Source organism: Equus asinus, chromosome 10 (genome assembly GCF_041296235.1).
Source record: "Equus asinus isolate D_3611 breed Donkey chromosome 10, EquAss-T2T_v2, whole genome shotgun sequence".
NCBI lineage: Eukaryota > Metazoa > Chordata > Mammalia > Perissodactyla > Equidae > Equus > Equus asinus.
In genome coordinates, this window is record NC_091799.1 from 73,694,838 (window position 1) to 73,711,331 (window position 16,494).

A 16,494-nucleotide genomic window follows, 5' to 3' on the forward strand; every position below is an offset into this window, starting at 1 on the left:
AAAAACTTTTCTTTGACGTTAAGCTGCTACCATTATTTGTGTCTACTCCTGTTTGTGGTCCTACTTCTCTGCACATGTTCCGGTCAATCCTTTTTTATATCTAAGGTCTTCTCTGTCCCTGAGTCCTAGTGTATAGGACAGTGTGTTGTCCTGGGACCAGCAGAATCAGCAGAATTTGAATTGCTAGAAATTCAAACTAGCCCCACTAAATCAAAAATCCCAGCAATCTGTATTTAAACAAGGCTTCCAGATGATTCTGATGCAGGCTCAAGTTTGAGAATCACTGGTATAGATTGGTTAATCTGCCCCAATTCTGATACAGCAGACAGTAAATACCTATTCAATACTCACTGTCAGTGACTCTATGCGAGCCTGTGAGCTGTAGGCAGTTAGCCCCAATCTGCTAATGAGGAAGCCAAAACTCAGGGAGTATAGCACAGGTGGTCAGGTAGCAGAGCTGAGATGTTAAGCAAAGTTCTTCTGCTCTTTTGGAGTTACCACTTATTTCCCTCCCATTTACACCAAAGATCCTCCATTAATTTCATCACAGGAGATGGTACTTTGCTGTTCCCCTTAAAAAATGTGTCTGTGTGTGGTTATTAGCTGTCTCATTGTATGTGAGTATGTGGGTGTGTGTATGTGAGAGAGAGATGGGAAGAGATGGAGAGAAATGAGATGGGAAAATAAGTAGGTAACACAAAAAATAAAATTAACATCACAAATGTTGCTGTTGTTCCAATCATTCTCAACATACAGCAATTACTTAGGTATATTTTGACATTCTTTCAGGACTGGTAAGCTAGAGTCCAGATGTACTTTTTGAAATTGTTGAATTGAGCAAATGTGCAATCTCAAATATGTCTAAAGCGTGTGGGCCCTGAAGATACTAGTATGGTTCTGTTATCCTTCAGCTAGGTGCTTTCCTTTACCAGTCTTCAAAAACCTATTCTCTTCTTCCTTTGTGCATTCACCAAATGTGGATTAATTTGCTGGGCACATACTACCCATGAATTTGGTGACAGTTTTCTACTCTATAAACTCCATAAGATTTTTTTGGTCTTATGTGATTGTCAAGCAAACAAACAAACCAAAAAATAACAGTATCATCAGGTGCTTGTTAAAAGCGACAAGACAGATTTTTTTCAGACTACTTCAGTAAGAGAGAGAGATTCAGTGTTAACTGAGCTGGACTCCAACTAAGACAAAAGTGACTGAGGTTTTAAAGGGAGAACAGATAGAGGACAGAAAGAGATTATGGGGAAGTGAAAAAAGGGGGGCACAAAGGAGACTAGAGGCTGTGTGGAAATGAAAAATGAGAGAAGGGGCAAGCAGAGAATTACTGAAAATGGTTTAGCAAGATAGGTGGGAACAGTTTATGATTTGTGGTTTGGCAGCATTGCGTTTTCTTAAGTAAAGACTCAGCACAGGGCCTGGGCTGGGGTCCCTTTTAGAGACACAGCCGAGTGCAGGTGGCAGCCACGCTGAAGTTTGGTCCAGTCTCTTAGCATACGTTCAGCAATGTCCTTTGCACTGTGTGGGTGTTCCACAGTTCACATAATGTGTTGAGGCTTCACTTACTTTAGCCCTGTTTCACATTAGAGAGAGACGAAAGCATTGATATTTGAACTATTTCTAATTCTTATGATGGAAATTGTTTAAGTACTGAAAACTGTTATGTATTTTTTCTGGATGTCGTCACATAGACCTAGAATCTTTTGGACTTCCTAGATGTAAATCAGCATTTAACTGTCAAGAAGCATAAGCGGAATCACATTTTCAACAAACTCACGGGTGTAAATGAACTAACTCTATTGGAAACAATAATTACTCTACAATTTTTTCAACACCACTGTTTATGAAGCAAAATTTTACCCCATTAGATCATTTGCAAGTTATCTATTATCGTTTTTACAACATAGGAAAAATTACTGCATTTGTTTTATCATGAACATAAATATTAACTATTTTTATGTCTATGATGAAACAAATGTTTGTCCTAGACACAAAGCAACATATTTTTGTTTTCCCCAGATTTTTTGTGGTTTTTTGAGGAAGATTAGCCCTGAGCTAACTGCTGCCAATCCTTTTTGCTGAGGAAGACTGGGCCTGAGCTAACATCCATGCCCATCTTCCTCTACTTTATATGTGGGACGCCTGCCACAGCATGGCTGGACAAGCAGTGCCACGTCCGCACCCGGGATCCCAACCAGCAAACCCTGGGCCGCTGAAGTGGAACGTGCTAACTTAACCGCTGTGCCACCGGCCAGCCTCCTCCCCAGGTTTGTAACATCACATTTGTGTAAATATCCACTTTCTGGAATGTAAGTGAGAGACTATCAAAAAGAGATGCCAGGGTTTCTACCCGAAACCTCATGTCCTGTATTCAGAAAAGAACATCGCCAAACCTTGCTCATATTTTTAACTCGATTCTAATAAGATTACATATTAATGTATCAGATTGTTTTAAATATGTACTTGTTTTAAATATGAGCGCTGTCTACTTTCACAGCAGAGAAAGTCATCAGAGCTAATGTGGATGACTCTGAGTCATCAAGAAAAACACTAAATTTGGATTGGTAAGTTCCGTACATGATCAAGGAAATGAGCAAACTTGAAGATTTAGGCATCAGATTATTGTTTTAAATGAATAAAGTCTGACTGCTATAGAGTTAGTTACCTAGGAAATTAATCTACATGGAAGTTAATCCCTTTGTGTGACTAAATGGTATGACTCTATAAAATACTTTTGTAATCTAACAACTGTTTGCTGAAATATGGAGAAAAGTATTTAGAACAGGGAAAACTATCTTTATCATTGCCTTTGTTATTTCGCCATTTTCAACTTTATTCAACAAAGCTTGATGTAGTGCAAAGAGAATGGGCTTTGGATCCAAACACCAAATCTACCATATTCTAGTGAGTATATGTTCAGCAATTTACTTAACTTTTCCAATGCATAGTTTCAACATTTATAGAACATAATGCTTACTTGATATATTTTGTGAAGATTCACTGAGATATGAATGAGAGATAAAAGTGTATGACATATGAGAGTCACTCTGCATCAGTTCTTGATTTTTGTGTGTACTTACTGTCTTTAAATTCATTTTACCTAACTGAATGGTGTTTTCCTTCACCAAGAATGTTGCCCTGACTACAGCCTTCACACCCTAGATAGCCTTTCTGATCCATGTTCAAGATCCCTTTTCTCACAGTTTTCATAATGAATAGTTGCAGAGCCTTGCATATATTATTTAGAAAATCTGAAGTAGTTTCAGATTTATAATATGTTACCTTTAAGTAATAAAAAAATTTGTATTTTGTAATTCACTAACTTTTCCTTTGAAGCATACAATATGTTGACATTTACTTTTCCTTTCACTTTCATTTTATTTTGTTGTAGAACTATTAATTCATCTCCAGCTTTTACAAATATGACTCTATTGTCAAAAGAAAAACATTTCTGTGTTTAATATATCCAGTTTTCCTTTACTCAGCCAGTCATTGGACTGACCATTTATTGATTCATTCAATAAATATGTATCAAACACATATAATGAACTATGTGCACTGTTCTGAAAAAAAAAAAAGAAGACCATCGTGATTGCTATGGTTCTTTGAGAAAGATACACAATTAAGGATATAAGACCCACAGTGATTCTGAACTGAAGACCACATTTGGAGCCATTTAGGCCCACAGTCTTGGGTATGGCCACGTAATCTCTGATGTATACAGTATAAATGTGATAACAAGCCTGAGGAGCTCCATAGGTCTTTCTATATTAGGATGTAATAGATCTATTTGGGATAGTGACAACAATTCATGAGAAAGAGATTGACTTTAGAGAGGCTAGTATTTGTGTATTATATTACACTAATCATAATGTGTTTCCACACATTGCCTAAAACTATCCAACTACATAGCATTATAATCTATTTTGAGTTAAAATGCTTTAAGAAAAATAACAGACATGACTGATTCTGAATTCATAAAGCTCTGTCAGCTATTACACTGCTTTCAAGTTTCACAACAAATCTTTTGAAAAGTCCATTCCTCATGCAGGCAGGCACTGCTGCTACTCAATGAAGCAGAACGCTTCTTTTTACTGTGAGTGGCCCCCACAAGGTGCAATTGGTGGAGAAAGCCAACTGTGGCTCAAGTTCACACTGAGCTTTTTTCCCTCTTCCATGCCTTGTTTTACTCATTCACTTTTCTCTCCCTAGAATATTCCTCTCAACTTTCCAAATTCCCACCTGTTAAAATCCTCCGCTTTAAAAGTTCACCTCAAACACCAACCATCTTCAGGATGACTTCTTTCTCTCTCATATGACACTTAATATGTTTTCTTTGTAATTACTTTAACTATATGTGTCCTTATGCTACCCAGTTTTAAAACTCCTTGAAGGTAAAGACTGTGTCTTGTTTGTCTTTGCATCCTCTCATCGTGACAGCTAATACAAACCTGCACATTGGTGCTTAATACATGTGAGCTAAATTAATTTACTCACATATTCTCTAGGAATCCTTTATATATTCATGTTCTGCTTATCAAGAAGAAGATAATAGGATTTTGCTTTATTTTTTATGTCTGGCTTTCCCCTGTCTATATCCATTCTATTAAAGTTTTATTTGCCTTTTGCTTTATCCCCTTGTGTCCATGAAAAAACACTTAAGGAGAAAGTCAACATCCAGGCCAATAGCCCAAAAAGAGAAGTAGTCTTGGTCTAACTTGATTGCTGGGGAAAAAATAGGTCAGATGCTTCTCTTCTGGAGAAGGATGAGAAGCATAAACTGGGAAAGTTACTTATGAATGGTCACCTCCTCAGATTAACTACTCAGTGATTTGTCAAAACATAACTCATGTCCTGCAAGTTAAAAGAAAAGATGATTTACGTGAAATTCCATTTGGAGTGCATCAGTTTGCAACATCCTGCCCCTTACTGGAGTGGTGATGCATCATTAGGTAGAATTTGCTCATTAATAGAAGCTGATCTTTGTCACAATCACTTTTGTAATGTTATCAAACTTTATTTAGGATTTCAAATATAACTCAAAAGAAACTAAAGATTGTTATTATTCACTTAAAGGAATTTGCTAAATATTAGCTTTTTCTAATATGTGCTTTAAAAAGTTATCTATTTTTAGATAAAATACTTCCTATTTGCCAAAATCCTGAGTCTGTACAAAAGGTTGACAACTTGAGTCTGACTTTACTCCCCAGCCTCACTTCTCACAACTTCTTGCCTTGTTCCTTGTACTCCAGTTGGTAAACCAAACTTCTGATTTTTCTGAAAACAAAATTCTGTTTCACCTTACTGTTTTCGCTCATGTCTTCCTACCTATACCCTGGATGCTTTTTACCCAACCTTCAAAACCCAGTTCAGGTCTCATTTCCAATAGTAAGTCTGCCTTGGAGCCCCAGCCAATAAAAACTGCCTTTACATGGGCTAACCTGGTGGCGCAGTGGTTAAGTTTGGGTGCTCTGCTTCAGTGGACCGGGGTTTGTGAGTTTGGATCCCAGGTGCGGAACTATACACCACTAATCAAGCCATGTAGTGGTGGCATACCAGATACAAAATAGAGGAAGATTGGGACAGATGTTAGCTCAGGGATAATCTTCCTGCCCCCCCCCCAAAAAAAACAACCCTGCCTTTATCTTTGCCCCCCTCATCTTACATTTTAGCATTTACTATCACTTAATATGTTTTACTGTAATTCTCTGTGTATTATCTTTTATTCCCAGTAGATCATAGGCTTTGCAAGAGGAGAGCTATAACCTGACTTTATAGTCCCATTTCCTAAGAGTGCCCTTCTCCTCATAGGTCTTCCCACATGTTTGAATTAAACTGCCCAAAAGCCCTTAAATAGATTTATAATACCATCTAGGGTATTCGTATTTTGAGATGAATTATATGGTTACAATTTAATATAAATAATTAAATGTCACTGTAAGAATATGTCTTTAAATTTATAAAATATCTGTATTATGTGAATAGAAAATATAATTTATGTTGCCTTTTATTGATGATATAATTTCAGGTGTTAGTTTCTTTGAGGAACAAAACAGTGCTTTTTTACAACTTTTAATTTTGAGATAATTGTAGGTCCACATAAGTTGTAAGAAAAACAAAGAGATGTCATATGCTCTTCACTTACTTTCCCCTAGTAGTCTGTACTTCAATGGGCATTTAATTTTGTATCAAAGTATTTACTTTAAGTATATATATATACATATATAAAATATATAACTATATACTATATACAAGAACTATAAGTCATTAATCTAACAATTGTCAAACAAAATTCTGGTGCTCCTTTCCAAAAATACTTTTATAGGCAAACTTGATCATCTTCACCAAAAAACAGAGAACACTGGAGAGATTCTTCATGAAAAATAGACAAGCCCTCTAGACTCGAGTCCCTCAGAAGGTCACTCTTACATTCACAGATGTGTATAATAAAGGCAGTCATTGTCCATTACCCACAACATTATCAAATTATGACTTACTGCCATATGCTGTATCCAAAAAATTATTTTCAGAATTTGAAAGAACTTTAAATCATCTAGGTCGTCCTGCTTTCTATTTTAAAGCATACAGAACCTTTTCAAGCTAGCCTTAATTAGTTACAGGGTGGGAAAAATCATTAATTGATTAATGGATTCTTTGAATATTGAGTTTCTATTTTGTGGAAAGCAGAAAGAAACCCAGTTGTTTCTGAACTAAACATGGTCTTCTATGTGTAGGCACTCTCAGAAACAATTGGTCAAGGATTTGGTAATATTTATATCACAACATTTTTCCTTTTGCCAGCTCAGTCTGTTACTGTAGCTTAATCCCACTACTTCTCATTCACCTTCAAAAACCTTGGTTTATTCTTTGCTAAAATAATCCTTCATTCCTTTTCATTCTAATAATTTCCAGTTACAAAAGCATACATAGAGAACACCTTGCAATTTACTGGCAGTATTTACTTGCCTCTCAGGCAGGCACAGTAAATAGCAGCCTAAATATTTTGCCCCAGATTTCTACTGCCTGCCTTGCTCTATATCTTCTGCTTGTGACATAAAGTACATTAGATTTCCTTCTCTGAGACTCAGACGTCATCCTCTGTGGCATGCCTGTTAATGACTATTATCTTGATGAGTCACTTTGTCAGATGGTTTTCCAACAGGATGCCTTGTGGGAATGGGAAGGAGGGAGGAGATATGATGTAGAGGCAAAATAGTCAGAGATCGAGAGCAAGAGAGTCTGGAAGCCAGAGGCTTAGGAGTTGGGTCCATCATTACTGACCCATGTCCCTTTATCACCTTATGAGTGAGTTACATAATCTCAGTATCCTCCATTTGTTCATCTGCAATTGAGACTAGTCATGTCTCCTTAGAGGACTGTTGTGAGAATTAAAGAAATAAACTACAAGAAAGCACTTTTTAACATATGCAAATAAATGTGTGTATGTATGCGTTTGTACCTTGAAGGCAACTACCAGCATAAGGGAAAGGGATGTTAAAAATAAAAGTAGTGTCTCCTTCACCCTTCACAAACTTTCCTGGGTTTGAGCTTGTCAATTGACATCTGTCTGACTCTATTAGCGAGAGGTGTGCTGTGTTAGGTCAGAGGTTTCCTACAGGACACATGCACAGAATGGTCCATGGCACGTAGCTCTGGCCCAAGTCTCTTTAGTTATGTGAACTTCACAATGAGGGAACTCAAACATTTCTGTTGATCTCCACGTGGCTCATCAACCTGTGAAGGAAAGGAAGGAGAGAAGGCGTTCATATCTTGAGAACAAGCCACTCTTTTCCTATGGGAAGAGTATAAACATACAATTTGTTGACCAAAGTTACTCTGGTATTTCCTGTGATAGGTAATACATGATAAATGATAACGTATGATCAACTTTCAGATCTTATGGGCTAAGCCAGTGGGAATTTGTATATTCTGCTCAGAATTTAGCTAGCTTGTTGAAGAAGAAGTTCCAAAATCCAGAACCCCTAAAGGAAAACTTCCCTCTGTTAATAATTAAGGAAACACTAAGCACTAGGCAAGTTCTAATTATTTTATATGTATATCTGATTGAATCCTCATAAGATAACAAGGGAGGTACTATTATGTTGCCCATTTTACAGATGAAATTGGGACAGAGGCAGTTTAGTGACTTCTGCCGTCATTCACCAATAAATGCAAATCTGGGATTCAAACCCAAACACTCTGGATCCAGGTGCCTTTGCTAATCACAATGCTGCTTCTCTACTCTGAGAAAGCTTTCCTAAGAGTGACAAAATAAGAAGGAGTTTTGGTACCTGAGGTCTTCTTAACCTAAAGTAGTTTGGCACTTCTGAGTAGAAGATCAAATGCCTTCCTTATAATTACCTACAAACTTTTCAGAGAAAATTATCTTTAGATGCACCAATCAAAACTTATGTCTTAGGGGAAAGGGTCTTGTCTGTCAGTTACTAATTCCCTCAGTTCTTCATTCTTTCCAGGAAAAAGAAAAAAAAAAACACTTCAACAATGCTGATGGATTTTCTCCCAACCCAGAGTAGTGATTCTGCTATTTTAAAGACAACATGGATGTTGGGATTAGTCTGTCTGTATCTTAGAATGTCGACACATTTGCCAAAAATGGATTTATCAGCTAAATGTAGCCAAGAGATTTAGTTTATCTAAGTGTCCTACAAAGAAGAAATAGTTTACCACTGTTTTTACAGATTGAGGTAATCTGACATATTATTGACATATGCTGTAGATTTAATTTAATACCATAGTACAGATGTGTGCTCTGATAAGCTTTTGTGAAATCTGGGCTAACACGAGTAGAGTTGTTTCAATATTTATGGGGTTGAAAATGCAGAGTTAGCAAAAGAAGCATTTTAATTAAAACAATATTTCCCCCTATATACACAGAGTAAAATGCAGAGAATTCTTTTAAAGACTTACTAGTTGTTTGCATGTAGTTGCTGGGTTTTTAGTCACATTGAAAGAGGTTGAGGGGTTTTGTTCCAATTTTTTTTAATCTTTTGATTTTTAAAACCATCAAAAAATAAAATTAATAGTTTCCTCTGATTTTTCCTTCTTTCAACTAAATTTATGTGACTTTTTAAGTTTAGCATTTTTTAATTATATGTTTTAGGTATCCTGGAAATAACTTCAGTGGAAATAGGAGTTGTTGCCGTCAAAGCCATTAACAGCAACTATTATTTAGCCATGAACAAGAAGGGCAAACTCTATGGCTCAGTAAGTATTCTGCTTTTATTTTCAAAATCTACTGCAATAAATCATTACCACAGTTTTGGAATGTTTCCCGCAGACATTGAATAGCTTTGTTATCATTCTCTTGCCAGTAAATAGAGCCACAGTGAGCTGGTCACCAGCGTTTCAAGAGCTGGCAAGGCAGCTCTTCCAACTCTATAATCTCCTCTGTTGTTCACCCCTTAGTCTGCCACACAGGCTGTTGCTGGCATTTGTCAGTCAATGCTAATGTTCTGAGCTAACTGACCAGACTCTCACGGAAGCATCTAGTCAGATTGGCACGGGCGCTGCAGACAACTTGTAGAAGAATCATTGCAAACAAAGATCTTGAATTGAGAAGAAAACCATACACTGTGTGTGTGTTACAGTTGAAGCTAAAACAGGGGCTCGGATCTTATGTATTCTATTAAAATCTGAAATGGAGAGACATATCAACAAATTCATCCTGCTGTGTGCCATTCAAACTCCAGAATTTTATTTACCCAGACAATAGTCATTAATTCAGTTATGGAGCTGGTATCAAGCCAGTGCTTTGGGTACATACATCCCTGTGTTCCATAGCAAGGATTAAGGGATATCACTTTAAAATGTGTTATTTTGTTGATTAGCATAAGGATGATTGCAGTGCCTGCCTAGAGTCAGCAGCTCTCAGACTGGAGTGTCAGCATCACTGGGAGGATTTGCCAAAACACACTCTCAGATTTTCTGATTCAGTAAGTCTGTGGTAGGGGCTAAGAGTTTGCATTTCTAACAAGGTCCCAGGTGTTCCTGATGCCACTGGTTTGGTAACCACAATTTGAGAATCATTGAAAATTGATTCCGTCATTGGTCTGGATATGGGATAGCCTTGCATTTCAATTATATCAGGTCCAGTTACAGTTGGGGAGCCAGGCGTTCTTTGGGTTGGTCCCTGTGGCTAAGGTAAATGCTTTTGAGGTGAGGGTGGAGTTAGAGGAATTTTAGTTAAGCTTTCCCATTTACATTGCTCTACTAATGAGCCTAGAAGAGTAATGGACCTTGTTTAAAATGTGGCTCCATGTAGGGGTTCGCATATCACTTTTGAGGCATTTTTGTTTTCCTTTTCAATGAACATGCCCAGGTCCCTCCTTAATCTACTATATCCAGAATTACTGGGTAAAAGGACCAGGTATATATCTTTGAAGAGATGCTGATACACACATACAGTCAAAACCAATGCTTTAAAGCCAGCTAAAATGAATTTAGATTGCGGAAGAAAAACATGAAAATTCTAATTGCAATAAAAGATTAAAATAATTTTTAATTGATAAAGTATATTTCTTTAAAAAGGTGACATCAAGGAGAAATGGATAACCCTCAAATGAAGTGTCATAAAACTGCTTAATACTTTTCCTCCCATTCCCCCACTTTTTTCCCTTTCCCAGCACAGCTCATGTACTATGCCTATGCTTCTTCTTGAGCTCCAAGGTCTGTGACATTTCATTTTATCTCTTTACCTAAAGTAGACACCCAAGAGCTTTCTATCACATCACCCCATTTTAATTATGTGCAATGGCACTTACCAGATATTTCTCTCATTATGTGTTTGTTGTTGACTGTCTTTTCTCAGTAGATTGTGAATTTCAAGAGAACAGTGTCTGCCTTGTCCCCCACCATTTCCCCAGCACTTAGAACCATATAGGGCACAGGGTTGTGCACTGCATAAAACTACCTACCTCTCCAAGTAGCTCAGCCCATCACAGACTATGCTCTCCATGTCCTTGTTTTCAATCATTCCTAGACTCAGAGTAAAATTTACTGAAATTCCAAGTTATGGAAAATTATAAATAATTTACAAAATTGAGAAATCTGGTATTTGGAACAGAGGAAGACATCCCCCACTCCCACCCCCGTGGCCTCTCGGTTATCTAGAACTATTATGCGTCTGCTATAAGATCTGCTTTCTTATCAATGTGTGTATATTTATTATGGATTTATAGGTAGATAAAGTTTGCAAACTTGATAAGCCCACCTTTTTCCTATAATTCTATTCTTTTCATGGGACTCTGGTCATTACTCTGAAAAGAAGGATTATAACACTATTCTTTATCATTGACTCATCACAAATACTGTTAGTGGAATGTTTGCATTTCGATAACCATTCTATGCACTTAAACCATGTCATATTTAAAGTACACCAGCTTTTTAAAAGGGTCCCAATATGTGGTTATGATGATCAACTAAAATGAATCATGTGCTTCAAATGTAGAAGCTGTTTTGTGGTTATGACTTTTACTCTTCTGTTATTGAAAGTGTGTGTTAGGTACACAACTTATGCATAAATGGCAACAACAAATAAAACCCCTGAACTGGAGGTCTCTGGATGGTTTGTGTCAAATGGAATAAAGTATCATCACCACAGAAATAAAAGATTTTGTTTTTCCCTTGCAGAAAGAATTTAACAATGACTGTAAGCTGAAGGAAAGGATAGAGGAAAACGGATACAATACCTATGCATCCTTTAACTGGCAGCACAACGGGAGGCAAATGTATGTGGCATTGAATGGAAAAGGAGCTCCCAGGAGAGGACAGAAAACACGAAGGAAAAACACCTCAGCTCATTTTCTTCCAATGGTGGTCCACTCGTAGAGGAAGGCAGTGTCGGTGGCTGCGATAGAACCAAAGGCTCTTGTGCCAGGAATAGTTGGTATTCTTCATGAAGACAGTAGCTCAATGGCACAGATACGTTGCAGATGTCTGCTTGCTTGAAAGAAAGGAAGTCTTTGAAGGTTTTTGTGCTCACTGCTGACATATGATGTTCTTTTCATTAGTTCTGTGTCATGCCTTATAATTGAGATGTAGGCAGATCAAATGAGATGGAAGTTATTCCTAAGCAAACAACATTGTGGCTGGGTTTTGGTTAAGTTTAAGTTTTGGTTTATGTTTTTGTTTTGCAGCCTCTGAGATAGAACTTAAAGAACACAGAACAATCTGTTGAATGATTTTTGGGAAAGTTATTTATGGCATACGAACTCATATCAAAGACTTTCATTGCTCATTCAAGCCTAATGATTCAATGAGCAGTAAGACACGCAAGCATTTACTGGAAAGCACTTGGGTCATATCACATGCACAACCAAAGGAGCTTTGGGCGTGGCATCATGGAAGAATTGGATAGGATTAAAAAATGTAAACATGTTAGTGTGAAACTGTTCTAACAAAACAAATACTATGGTATGCTTGTGCATTCTGCCTTCATCCCTTTCTATTTCTTTCTAAGTTATTTATTTAATAGGATGTTAAATATCTTTTGGGGTTTTAAAGAGTATCCTCAGCAGCTACCCTCTGATTTACCTTTTCTTTTTCTTCAGCACACTACACGCATGTTCATGACAAAGTGTTTTTAAAACTTGGCAAACACTTCATGAATGGGAGATGAGATTAGGAAAGCAGTGCGAGTGCCCCACATGCTAGCCTTTGACTTAACTTGCACTTCTTCTGTAAGAATCGACAACAATAAATATGACAGTGCTGTGGCATGTCTTGAGTGAGAGATGTCTGCCATCATTTAAAAACATACACCACTCCTAAGGCCTCCTTTCCTAAGAAATAGACCAGAAGGCCAAATTCTTCTCTTTCAATACATCAATGGGTCTCCAAGAATATATTAAAAGAAAGAAAAATAGTTGTTAAATACATTTTAGTAGCGTAGCCTCATTATTAACTAACAATTTTTTGCCATATGTCACAGTGGTAAGTGTTTAAGAGGCTGTCTGCATATATAAGAACCCTTTCTAAGTCTCACATAGTGCATCTCCCCCAAAGGAACTATCAAGGAATTTGGTATGAAGTGCAACTCTCCCAGGGGCTTAAACTGAGCAAATATATTCTGGTATATGTGTAACCATATACTGAAACCTGTTCAAGCTGTATGATCTAGTCTTTACAAAACCAAATAAAACTTATTTTCTGTAAATTTAAAGAGCTTTGGAAGGTTCCATAATGTAGCCCTATGGAAATTCATTTTGTTAGAGCAGGTATAGAAAACAGTACATAAGAGTGTACCAGTCATCATCACATTGTATTCCACTAAATAAGTACATAAGCCTTATTTGCAGTGTCTGTAGTGATAAAAAAAAAAAATGTAGAAAAATACTGTTTGTTCTAAATACTTTAAGTGATTAACTATAAGATTATATTGATGCTGAAGTTTTATCTTCATATTTCTTGTTTTGAAAAGGTCAGTTTATTTTTATTGTTTGGACAGTATTTTGGTACAAGGGAAAGACTCACTAAACGCATCTTTTTACTAAAGTTTAACCTCTAGACAGGCTGGTGTTTTGTGATCCTCTCTTATAACTTAATTGTGTCAATGCTTAACCAGCTCTTCCAGTTAATCTGTTATTTAAGAATTAGCTTTATTAAGAAACTTTCCCATAAAGTAACCCCATAAAAGTTCATATTTTTCTCATTCCTTAACAAAGGTATGACATTTCAAAAGAAATGTGTTTGAGGCAGAGTGTTTCGGCTTATGGCTAGTTTCATGGTACGTGGCTTCCAACTTGCTTTTTGACGAATAAGATTCTAAAAATGTTTCATTTTTGTGGTTGGAATTTGTATGTTAAAATTTAATTGGTAACTGAGTCTGAGTGCTATAATGCAATGCATTCCTATCAGAACTAGATTATCTTTGTTCTTTTATTTTAAAATAATAATTACACCTGACACATGAACATGGACCACCCACAACCAAAATGAAATGTTTGGTGAAACAAATACAGTATTAGATGACCACGGTAACAGCTAATAGGGCACAAACTGGATTCGTGTTTCACATAGCCATTTAGATTACCAAAGAGACTATGTGTAAACAGTCATCATTGTAGCACTCAAAACACTAAAACAGCTTCTAGCAAAATGTATCAGAGCTTGCAGAAACCAAAAATAGAAAACATCTCCCTCACCCTGCACCCCAACCACCGTCCCCCCAACACACACAAGAACAGAGATAAAGACAGAAACAGTGTGGTAGGGAGTAAAGAGATTCTCCTGCATTTAAAAATGACGTCTTTGCTGGATATCGAGATAGAATTCTGGTCGCCTTTGCAGCTGGACTGTGCTACTGAAGGAAAAGCAGTTCCAGCTCTGAAAGTTGTATGTTAAAAAAAATCAACACAATTTGGGGAGCTCTGCCTGTGTGGGAAGTGTGGGCCCTGGCCACGGTGTCAAGGTGTGTCAGCCACAACTGGGTGTCCATCTGAGTGTTGGTTCCAAGGAGACTCCTCGTAAAGATAGGGAATCCCTGCCTCCTACCTCCCGAAAGGCTGAACAGTGTATAGTATGTTACATTTAAATAAATCAATAAAAATGCTGCAAAAAGAAAATAAAAATATTGTTTTTGTTTGTTTTATTAACCTAAAACTATACCTGATATAAGAGAGAAGCTCAAGTGTGTGTATGGCAGGATGTGGTTAAATGCCCCAGAGCCCTAAACAACAACAGAAAAAAACCTCACTCAAACATTTGTAAGGTTTCTTTAATGTTTTACATGTGTGAGTCAGCTATCCTTACTCTAATAACAACCAAATGCTTTCGATTTTTCCTAAGTATTCAGGCCCACCTAGTTTACACAGTGGATAAAGAAGGATGAATTGAAAACAAGGATGGCTTGTGAAACAATGAAAGACTTTTGAAAGAAAGCCAGGAGGCTGCAAAATCTGATTTCAAGGGGATAGAGACGGCCAACGAGTTTGATTTGAACAGGAGAGAGAAAAAAATATATAATAAAGCAAGTTGGGTCCAGGGCCAAAGCAAGGTTATGGACACTATTTAAATAGATCAGCATTAATGCTGCACATTTCTAATAATTTTAATGTAGTTACTTCAGAGTTTATGATTATTCAGCAAAAAATAAAATTTACCTTTTCCTTACCAGGGAAGTCCAAACTTTATTTAAATAAAGTTATCTGTAGGAAGCCGTGAAATATTTAAGAGAAAATATCTAGTGCATTCGAAGCAACATATTTACATGCAAACAAATACCACGTTGATTAAGAATTCTTGTTATCTATTTCACTAGACAGGGCTTTTGTAACTGAACTAAACTGTAAGAATAAAGGAGGGATATTTTCAAAGGACACCGGAAAGAAACGGGAAACTCTTCGTTCCACCAGAACTGGGACCCAAAGCAACTAAGATTGGCTGCCTCGCAAGCACTCATGTCCTCTTTTCTCTGATTGGCCTTATTTACTTGGCTACTGCTTGCCTCTAATTTACTTCTTTCCAACTCCAAACCCCAAATCTCTTTTCCTAAAAATCCGAAAATGGAAACATCCTCGATGTAACTTATTGGCCAGGTTTGGGTAATATACCAACCTCTAGAGCAATTGGTATGGCAAAAGATATGGGCATTGTGATTGGCCAAGCTTCCATCACATGACCACAGAGTGACAAGGTGCTAATTTTGGCAGTCCACACCATTGGAACTAGTCAGGAGCAGTGTACCAAAGAAAGGGCAGGGCTGGGCAGATGCAAAAACAAATCAGTTCTTAACTACGACTAGTTAAATGAGACTACTAACTTAAACCCAGCTATATTCAGGGCCTTACTCTTGGCTTTAAAACAAAACAATCTTTCCCTTTTAAAATCTCACATTTTTCGCTAATTTTAATTAGGTTTCACCTATTTGTTCAAATCAGAGAGGTCTCAAGATCTTTCTTCTTTTACGCATCTTTAACAGGTTCACAGCAATTCTGCAAACTTCATAGAATGATCATTGAGATGAAGGCACATTTTCACTGAAAAGGTGGTCCTCCCACTAAGTGTCACCCTATATCACAACATGACATTCTAAGTATTTCTTTAAGTTTATCCCAAGAATATGTACTAGTGTTTTCAAATATATCAACATGTAGAAAACATCTGAAACTCAAATGCCATTCATTTTCTAAAAATTGTAAGAAAGAAACAAAGAGAAAAAACTTGCTTTGTATCTTTTACTATGCCTTGTATACATTCAATAGGAGACAAAAGAAAACTTTATAACATGCATTTCTCTTTTCTTTTGCTGATAAGAAAATAATAAAACTCAAAAGGCCCTTGCAAGTAAATAAGCTACTGAAAAAACCTTTTTATACACCATGTATTAATTAAAATGGAATAATCACGATCCAACTAATGAGATCAAAGGAATTGGTCTCATTCCTAAGTGGCTAACAATGCGCCTTTCCACGTGGCTCCTTCGTGATAGCAGAAAAGAGCAACAATTCCATACTCAAAGAGGAA

The 16,494-nt window shown here is 36.9% G+C and overlaps 1 protein-coding gene across 1 annotated transcript in view; it reads left to right on the forward strand.

Moving 5' to 3' along the window:
* The window catches only part of FGF10 (fibroblast growth factor 10), a 78,189-nt gene extending 63,605 nt beyond the window's left edge, over positions 1-14,584 (forward strand). The window contains exons 3-4 of the mRNA XM_044779353.2: positions 9,134-9,237; positions 11,662-14,584. Coding sequence (XP_044635288.1) covers positions 9,134-9,237; positions 11,662-11,859 — 302 coding nt within the window. The 3' untranslated portion in view covers positions 11,860-14,584. The remainder of the gene's footprint in view (positions 1-9,133; positions 9,238-11,661) is intronic.
* Positions 14,585-16,494: the final 1,910 nt, after the last annotated feature.